The sequence below is a fragment of the Loxodonta africana genome, chromosome 8 (assembly GCF_030014295.1).
Source record: "Loxodonta africana isolate mLoxAfr1 chromosome 8, mLoxAfr1.hap2, whole genome shotgun sequence".
Lineage (NCBI taxonomy): Eukaryota > Metazoa > Chordata > Mammalia > Proboscidea > Elephantidae > Loxodonta > Loxodonta africana.
The window spans coordinates 45,184,793-45,195,012 of NC_087349.1; the positions used below are offsets into that span (position 1 = coordinate 45,184,793).

At 32.4% G+C, this 10,220-nt stretch overlaps 1 protein-coding gene across 3 annotated transcripts in view; it reads left to right on the forward strand.

Moving 5' to 3' along the window:
• ORC5 (origin recognition complex subunit 5) overlaps nucleotides 1-10,220 on the forward strand; it is a 174,806-nt gene that overhangs the window by 47,090 nt on the left and 117,496 nt on the right. For all 3 annotated transcript variants that reach the window (XM_064289884.1, XM_003407195.4, XM_064289883.1), the window contains exon 12: nucleotides 1,479-1,589. In XM_064289884.1, the coding sequence (XP_064145954.1) occupies nucleotides 1,479-1,589 (111 nt within the window). The remainder of the gene's footprint in view (nucleotides 1-1,478; nucleotides 1,590-10,220) is intronic.

Below are 10,220 nucleotides of genomic sequence, written 5' to 3' on the forward strand. Positions count from 1 at the left end.
AGATATGCTCATACACTCGCATAAGGAGAAATGTACAAGATTGTGCGTCACAGTATTTTTTCTAATAGTGATGAATTTTCAAAAGTAGAGAGTGATGGAGTCATAAAATGGAATTCTATAGAGTGGTTTAAAAAATGGACTAGATTGTATGTATCAATAGGGATAAATCTCAAAAACTGTAATGTTGAAGGAAAAAATTTAGTAGAGTGGTATGTCCAGTATGAGTTGTTTACATAATATTTTAAATTATACAAACAATGCTGTGGAGGAGTAGTACAAAACCAGTCATGAGTGGTAGTGGTTCCTTCTAGAGAGGGAAAAGGGAATGCAATAGGTGAGGGAGGGGCTCGAGGGGACTTCAGCATATCTGTAATGTTATCTAATGTTTTATTTCTTTTCAAGTATGATATAATGTTAGGATTTGGTAAAACTGGAAAATGGGTACATTGCTGTTTATTATATTCGCCTCTGAATGTTTGAAGTATTTCATGAGAAAACCAAAAAACCAAACCAAACCCAGTGCCGTCAAGTCGATTCCGACTCATAGCGACCCTGTAAGCATGCAAAATTTAACACCTGGGAAGATGATTTCTAAACTATCTTTTAGATATAAATAGCTGAAATAAAGACTTATTTTTATAATACTGAGTAGGCATTTTTCCTTATAATTATTCTTCTTTTAAAGCAATCTTTATTCCTATTTCTTTAAATCTTTATTTAAAGAAGTCTTTTATCCCATCCAAGTAGTCACCATTTTATTTGCCATTGCTAAACATAAAAAAAAAACAAAAACATAGGGTACTTAAATTGTTAAGTCATTATGATTTACAAAAATGATCCGCTAATAGAATGAAACTTGAGTATTGCCATTTTTTTTATGACAGGTAATCATACTGTATGACTTGTAGGCAAGTATGAACATTTTATAATCTAACATTTTAAATTTTACATTTTTTTAGGTTGACTGCTTATTTATAAGTTATAAAAATTTTATTAGTTTTCTAAGCTAATATTTATTGTATTTGATCTTTTTAGAGCTATTAGTGTTAAACAAATACATTTTCTAGGCAGTGTTGTAAAGAGAAATAGTGAAAAGTAAGTAGTAAATACTAGTCTAGGAGTCAGGAGCCCTGGACCGTATTTTGGTTATGCATTATCTTAACAAATGACTGGGCTAAGTCATTCAGCACCTGGTTACAACCGTAAAATAGGGGCAGTGTTGAGGACTAGGTTGGGGTGACCTACAAGTTCTTCTGTTAATATGTGTTGATGCTCAGTCAGAAAGCCTTGAGAAGATGTTAAAGATAAATCATGATTCTATCAGGTGAAGTTTTAACTTAGAGACTCCAGCTTAGATTTATTAACAGCATTAGAGGAACCATATAAATTATAAATATATTGTTATTGGGATTTTGTAGTGCAAAAAGTGAGTGCTCAGCTGTAGGAAGAAAATTTAATGTTTTTTTTTTTTCTTACAGACAAGCAATCATCTCCTCGGACCAAAATCTTTTCCATTAGACAGATTGTTAGCAATTTTATACAGTATCGTGGACAGTAGAGTTGCTCCAACTGCAAATATCTTTTCCCAGGTAAGCTTAATCATGGACTATTACCTGTTATCTTTGTGGGATTCTTCAGTTAGTATAGCTAGTGGAGTTTGAGGTGTTTTGATTTATTTGTCAGTGTATAATGAGTAATATTTTTGGTAAGTAATTTAATATTTCAAATACAGAATCTTTGGAGGTATTTCGGAATTTGCATATATTTACAAGTATAACTTGTTGGCAAAAGCAAGTTTATGTTTCTGGTTCTCTTTTTTTCAGTAAAAGAATTTTAAAATTAAAAGATTATAATTGTCTTGCCGATTAAATAAACAAATGGCTTGATGACTAAATTGATGAATTATAAGGAAAGAAAATTAAAAATGTGTTCAGAAGAAAGTGCAATGTTCTGATTCCTCATATATGTACTTTGCAGTTTGACAATATGCAAAAACAAAAACCTGTTTTCCAGTATAATGGTTAAGTTCTCAAAAATTTCACTAGGTGGCAGCAGTAGTATAAAAAAAAATTTTTTTTAATAAGAATAGAAATGTGAAATTTTTATTTTTAAGAAAGTAGTTTTTTTTTTAAGTTGACTTTTTATGAAAAACCTGTTTATTAGAAACATAGTCACAGCGGGTTTTTTAAATGGTCCATAAAATAATAACTTAGCACTTGGTATGGAATGGATGAAAGAAAAAGTAGAATGACGTTGACTAGCATTTATTGAAAATCAAAGTCATGTCAGCTGTTACAGTGAACATTTTGTTTATGTATATGTTATTAGGTTGAGGAATAAATAAATGTAGCATTTATGTTTTAATTAATTCACTGTGAATCCTGCATGGATGTCAGATTTTGTAATACAGTGTGTGGTGATAACTTTGATCATTTAAAGAGGCCTTTGAGAAATAGATATGTTCTCAGTGTTCTTCATGCTGGAGTTAGGTAGGTTTTATATAAGTCAGCATCTGTAGAAAATCCTGTCGACGTTTATTGTGTTTTTGAAAAAAGGTAGTCCATCCACTATTTAGGCTACTTAAGCGATCTGCTCAAGGTCACACAGCAAATCAGTGGTAGCATCCAGATTTGAACCAAGGCTTTCCCAAGAGCAGGTTCAGGTTTAGTGGGATAGACAGAAACAATGGGAGGCCAGTGATTTAGGAAGATATGCTGGCTACTCTGAGACTTTTGCAGCAGATAAACAGTTTCACCAGTGTTTGTTTCCAATAATGACGATAATGTAATTAAGAAAAAATTTGGCTCAACTTTTAATAAAGTTAAGTTCTTTTCAATATTAACAATTGTATATGCTAATCTTTTTATTCTGTGTCTTTTCTCATTAATGAAATGGTAAATTTTATATATTTAAAACATTGCTATGACTGAATTTATATTCATTTTGTAACAAGTCACTCAATATGGTTCCCATTTAGGATAGAAATAGGTACGTGGGGGTAGATATGACGAACCCTAAGGAGTTGACCTTTACTTTTGTGTGGTCAGTAAAGTATCCAGAAAAATAAAAAAAGCATTTGTACTGTGTTCAAGAACAAAGAGTGGCAATAATCTCATCCAAGAGAAGGATGTATCTTTTTTTTTTTTTAATCTTACGTGTCTTACATGTTTTTTTCTTCCCATTGGTTCCCAGTGACCTTCTATATTTTTCTCCTTTTATTCATCCATCAAAAGTATACTCTTGTCCATAGGAGAGGCAATTTCTGCTTAACTTATGCACACTTAATTTTTTAAGTGAAAAACCAATATGACTGCATTTGTATTGGAAGTGCCTACCTGATATGAACACTAGATGGCAATATTGTTGCATTTTAGCTTTAAGATTCGCTAAGAAAGCCAGCTTTTGTTTGTTAATAATGCATTAGAGAAAGCTGTTTGTTAACACCTTGGTTTACTTGAATAAAGTTGCCAGAAAATATTTGATGTTGTATATGTATGTATAGATAACTTTCATGAAAATGAAAATAAAGCCAGTAAGAAATTGTGTTGTATGAGTATTTTGCAGTTGAAAGTAAATTGTCTTTATTGATTATAATGTATCTGTAAGAGATGATCATGTATTATTTTTATGTTCATTTAATCTACTTACCACTATTTTTAGGAATTTTTTTTATAGTAATGTGTTATTTTCGTAGCTCAATTTACCAATAATAAAAAAGTTACAGTGAAACCTGTGAGAGCCAGAACGCGACAGGACTGCCTTGTTTTTCCAGGTCTCGCAAGTTTTCTGCCTTTGACAGAGTGTGTGGCCTTACCACTTTTCTATTGCTTGTTTTAGTGGAAAGTATTTGAGTTTTCCTTCTCGACAGGTTTTCACCTTACACAGGTTTTACTGTATTTAATTTTTTCCCACATATAAATGAACAATGTATGATATATACATTCAAAATTATCTTGAAGCAAAGGTTTATTTTCATTTAAATCTATTTAAAACTGTTCCATAATAAGGATATAAAAAATAGTAGCTTACTAAATCTTTAAAATTTGTTAAAATTCCAATTAATAATAATAAAAAACCCAAACCTATTGCTGTCAAGTGACCCTATAGGATGGAGTAGAACTGTCCCGGTGGTTTCCAAGGCTGTAATCTTTATGGAAAGTGACTGCCACATCTTTCTCCTGAGGAGCGGCTAGGGGGTTCCAACCCCGATCTTTTGGTTGGCGGCTGAGTGCTTAACCACTGCGCCACCAAGGGCCCTTAATAATATAATAATAGTATTATATTGTAGCGATAGTCTGAGTTTCTTTATGCCTGTTTTGAATTTCTGATAAAATTCTACTCATTAACTTCTTAATCTACAGATAAGTAAAGTGAATACTACCACATTTTATGTTTTGTTATTGCCCAGATTTATTGAACTTAAATGTGGTTTAAAAATTTTTTTTAGACTTTTAAAATAACTTTAGTGTTACCCAGTTTTCACAGTTTTTCAGTCATTATCTTGGGAAGATTATTTAATTCACATTCAAATAAAATAAATGCAGCCTACCTATATATGCCTGGACATAAAGAGTGACAAGGCATTAATTCTGGAGTTTTCACTCTCCTTTGTCCTCTCAGCTTGGGTAGAGTGAATAAACAGTACCATTTACATGCTCTTAATAGTTGATTGGTATTACCTTTAAATTTTTTACTTGATCAGATATGTTTTTGAATATAATTTATCATCTGTAAAAGAAATATTAGTGAATTCTCTTTTTTCCAGATTATATTAAAACCAAGCCATGCTTTTTTACCTCTTTTTTTTTTTTCCCTTGGAGAAAAATGATAATTTTTTGGAAATTTTTGAATCATCTATTTTATTCTTTTGCTATTTCTGTATCTTCTCCTACTCCTTCCCACCTACCTCCACCACAGTCTTGTAGGTAGGGGAAGGCAGTGGGAGTACAGTTTTTAAGACTGTTAGATATAGTGCTTATTTTTAACTATTAAACCATATCCTTTTATCTTTTCAGAAAGAATAAGATTGCTGAAGAGTTTTATTTCTAAAGTTATTGGTACAGGTTTTTAAAATGACTTTTAAAAGAGAAATTATCTTTAAAAAAAGTAGAGGCACTTAATAGCTATATATGGTTATAACATACTATCATTGATCTTATTTGAGCAATTTAGCATTTTAAAAATTATTTTTGAAAGCTGTTTACTATAATTCATTCTTTTGATGACATACTTTATGTCTTTAAGGTTTAAACTGGTAGCTAGGTCATTATTGTAAAAAACAATGTATTATAAATTAGTATCAAGAAACGGCTGAAAGACAATGTTTCTGTGTATTGTATTGACAAGTTTTATTCTTCAGTAGTTAATGTCTAATTTCTCAGTGGTTCTATAGTTAAAAAAAAAAAAAAATTTTTTTTTAGTTGTACATAATTTTAAATAAGAAAAACTTTAAAATGTTCTTAAAAGTTTATTTTCATTTTATGAAAGCATGTAAATGAGAAGCATTTTGGAGCAAAGTTTAATGTACAAATGTGTTTTTTTTCCCCAAAAAATACATTTCCATTTATATTTTCTCTTCTTTTGAATTCACCTTGTAATACTATATATTGGGATGACTTATTTGTCGTCAGTTTTATTTTCTAGTTAAATATCAGCTTAATCTTTTCACATAAAGTTTGCATTGATTGCAGTAACACTTAGAACGCCTTAAACTTCCTACTCATTTGGGTGTTGATTTATGAGCTACATAGGATACATTTGATTTAATTATTTTTATTTTTCCAAATGAATTTATCATCAGCCAGAAAGCAGGATGATAATTTATTTTATTTCTGAGAGTTTTTTGAAGTAAATACTTCATCCTAATTCACCATAGCTGTAGGAAAATGTTTTTTGCTATGTTAGGACAGCTAACATTTTATTCAACTAAAAACAGCTTTTTGGCATTTTTCTTCAAATACAGATATGTTAGAGTTTTATGTAATTTTCAGTTTTTTAAAGTAAAGAAGGGATTTTGTTAATATCACTTAATTTAAAAAATTTTTAAAATTAAAATATTTTAATCTTACCCGAATTCAACCAAATTTGGGTTCAAATTCAACCAGAGTCAGTATTTATCTTTTTCCCTAGTTGGAATTAAAAAAATTTTTTTTTTCTGGAAAGGCGATTTAACGGATATTAACTAGTGCCAACTATGTTCCAGGCACTGTGTTAGATAATGACAGTTTGAAGGTGAACAAAATGTACTTCCTACCATCGAGGACCTTATTCTAGTCTGTGGCTTGCCTTACTCTTCATTTTCTACTTGGTGCAGCTACCAGATTCTAGTTTACACTGTGGTTAGTGCTTTATTGTGTATTGACTGGGAGGACATATACATGTTGAAAGAACAAACACTCAAAGTAAATATGAATATGTAAATATTTAGAGTAAATAAATAACAATAAAAATAACATTTTCACAGTAGTCCCTGATATTTGATAATTAAGGTATTTAATTATCTTCTACCAAGTGAGGGCAGACCTGTTGAATCATTTCTTAAAATGTGCCTTGAACTTAGTGTTGTGCAGCAATGGTTGTGTGAACACCTGTGTCATAACTAAATGTTGTTGATGCCCAACTAAATTTAGTTATGACATCAATATCAATCTCAGCGAGGGTTTGAAACTTACGTTATAGACAAATATGCTTTGTATTATACATGGCCTATTATAAACTAAGTGGCTTTTCTTAAAAATTTACATGGCTGTATTTCAAATACTTTATAATTAAAAGTTGTACTCACTATATCACTCAGGTATTTTATACTACTTCTATAGATTTTTTTTAACCAAAAGCACTTTCACCAGATAAACTGATGTAGTAAAGATTTTACTTAAGATTATAAAACCTCTTAACCTTAAATCAATTTCATATTGTATAACATTATGGTTGTTTGATTTGTATTTCTACAAAAAGTAATTAATGTTCAAGTGCTAGTCATACCATTAGAAATCATAGTTGATGAAATACTATCTAATGCATACGTTGATTAGGTGAGAAGTTGAGTCTTGTAAACAGAAAGTGTCAGCATAAAATCTAGCTGTAAGGTATTCATGTAAAGTGATTTGATTCTGAGAATTATCTTTATAGAGATTAAACTTGGTGAACAACAGGGACAGTTTTTCTGAAAAGCCAATCCCTTGATACTAGATTAGAAAATGTAAAAGGCAGTTCCTGTGCAGTTTCTCTGTGCCTCATTTTGCGTGTACTACCTGTATTCCAACGTCTCTACAAATACCAAAGTGAGAAACTTGATGCTACTAAGGTAGATGAGGTAAGTCACAGGAAATATCTTGAATGCTAACATTTTCCAGTAATCTGTTCTCTCCTTAACCAGATTGGGATTGTGAGGCATGCCTTTCCCAAGACAGTAAAGGAGCCTCATTTAACGCCCACTTTACTGATGAAAAAAAAAAAAAATTTTTTTTTTTTTTTTTTTCCCCCACTGATGACTAGGTCAGCGGGGGTGCTGTTTGACAGGGACGTGCCCTCCTCTGGGGGCTAAGAGCGTCGCCACCATAATGCTCAGTCTCCACTGGTGCAGCAAATTAGATCTTCAAATCTCGTACTACACCTGGTCTGGGTAGACTGCTATTCTGCCATCAGATCGCTCTTGCAGTAGGTGCCTATTTCAGGAGATTTAAAAAAAAAAAAAAACTGTTTTGGGATGCTTCACATTGGAAAAAGAGTAAAGTTGATCTATGATTTTCATTGTTCCACAATTGTTGTAAGAGATACTTGGAGTACTAATACTAAGCATTACCACGGTTAATAAAAAGCACAGTATCTTTTCTGTTTGGTGCGAAAACATTGTTTTTCTTTCCATTTTTAAAAGAACAGTGTTTACCCCCATTTTTTTCTTGTCTTCCCTGATTTTGGTGTTAAAATTCCTTAGTGTTACTACTTTGCTCTTGCGAATTTGTCAGCCCAGCGGTATGCATTTTTACTGAACTCTAAAAAAATGGAACTATATAGCTCAAGGGTGACAAATAAAATACTGCCTAAGGGATAAAAAAAAAAAATGCCTAAATTATGCTGCCAGGTTTTATTTGAAGTAATACATTGTACCTTCTTTTTATAGGCAATACTTTATAACTATCTTTCTCAAAGGCTCGTCTTGCTTCCAAGAAATATACCAAATGTATATCCTTTATTTGTATGTTTTTTGGGGGGAAATGTATTCAAGACCAGTAAATTTTATTTGACTTTTCATATTTTTTGCTGAAAGCCCCAAAAAAGTTTGCATTGATGTGTGCTTTCGAGTGCATGTTTATTGAAGAGGCTCCATATTATTAATATAAACCAAAAAACCAAACCTGTTGCTGTTGAGTCCATTCCGACTCTTAGTGACCCTATAGGACAGAGTAGAACTGCCCCATAGGGTTTCCAAGGAGCACCTGGTGGATTCGAACTGCCGACCTTTTTGGTTTGCAGCCGTGGCACTTAACCACTGTACCACCAGGGTTTCTAATTATTAATATAGTGAATATAATATAGGCAGATACATTAGATAGAGCTTTAGATTATTTTTTTTTTAATGAGAAAAAGAATTTTAATAACAATAGGTTAGAAGACAAATAATTTGGAAAAATCTACATTACGGAAATGTGTGCTACGTTTTTAAATATTTCTTTAGAAGGATGATTAAAAGAAGTGTTGATGCTTAACGGACTTTCAAATGAGAAATAATCTCCATTCCTTTTAGCCTACAACTAATTGGAGTCCTTTAGAGGAAATTGGCTTCACTTGCACATACCCAGACACTAGTTCAGTAGCTGGTGCTGTAGAAAAGTCCTTGTCCTTTCTCTTAGATGAGAACCTGATGGCTCTTTCACCTTTGAGCACTCTGAGTGGCGGAAGAGAGTTGATTCTTACAATAGAAAGTAGTTATGCCTTTAAATCAGAAATTCTCAAGAAAGGGAACTGAGTTTACCTCACACAGTCTTATCACTCCCCTGGCTTCAAATGCTGTGTATGTTCTGATAACTTTTGAATTCTGTATTTGTAGCCTTTATTGTGCCTCTGACTTAGGACCCAAATTGCCACTGAAAAAATCACACTCAAATGTTCTATATACATCACACACTGTTATATTAAAAAGCGAATTATTTTCCTAAACCTTTTCCTTGGTTATCAGCCTTACCTAGATTTCAAAGCTATTTATTCATTAATTTAGTCATTCGTTGTTATGTGCTTGCAAAACAAAGATAATACAGTTTCTAGTTTTTAGTTTAGCTAAATGGAGACATTATCTCTGAACTCTCTTTTTTACTCCCATTTAGTTGGTCAGCATGTCCAGTGTATTTTGCCTTCTCTAAACTTGCCTCTTAAACTTACTCCTTTCTTTCAATCCCATCGCTGTTGCCTTAGATCCATAGCTTCACTATTTCTTAGCCTACTGCACCAGCTTCCTAACTGGTCTCCCTGCCACCAGGCTCCTTCTAGTTCATCTTCCTTACAGTCATCAGCATAATCTTAAAAATAAATTTTGTCTTATTCTTTTGTTTACACTTTTTTAATGAGCTACATTATCTGCAGAACCACATCTACATTCCGTAGTATTTCTTGCAGCATGCTTCATAGTTGGCCCCATTTCCTTTATTCATCTAATATACCAGTCAGACTAAGCTGCTTCCTTTACGAAAACATGCATTTTTACTGTTTTTATGGGTGCCATACCTTTTGAGCTCTCTCCATAGCCAACTCCCAAATGCCGCTTTTCATTAAATCCACGCTTGGCCTCCCTGCATTAGTCATTCTCCTCTGTAATCAGATAATTGTGTTTAAACATACCTCTAACATACTACTCATATTATTCTATGTTTCTCTCCCTGTGACCCTGAACTCCTTGAGAACATAGACCTTGTCTTTTCATTTTCGTATCTCTTGCACAGTGCGCTGAACAAAGAATTCACTCAGTGAGTGAGTGACCTTCCATTCTCCTAAGCATGCAGCTGTAGTTTTCCTGGTCACTGAAGGTTTGCAGTCATTTGTGTGTTAAGAGGCACTGTCTTTAGTTACTCTCTTGTGTAAGCATAAACATACATGTTGCTTTTTTGTTTATCAGAGCATATTTGAAGAATAAAAATCCACCCTCCCCCCTTTTTTTAGAAATAAAAATTCATGATGATTTTCTGTTGAGCTGCTTTGGCAGTATTTGTCTTTCTCTTCCATGGGCT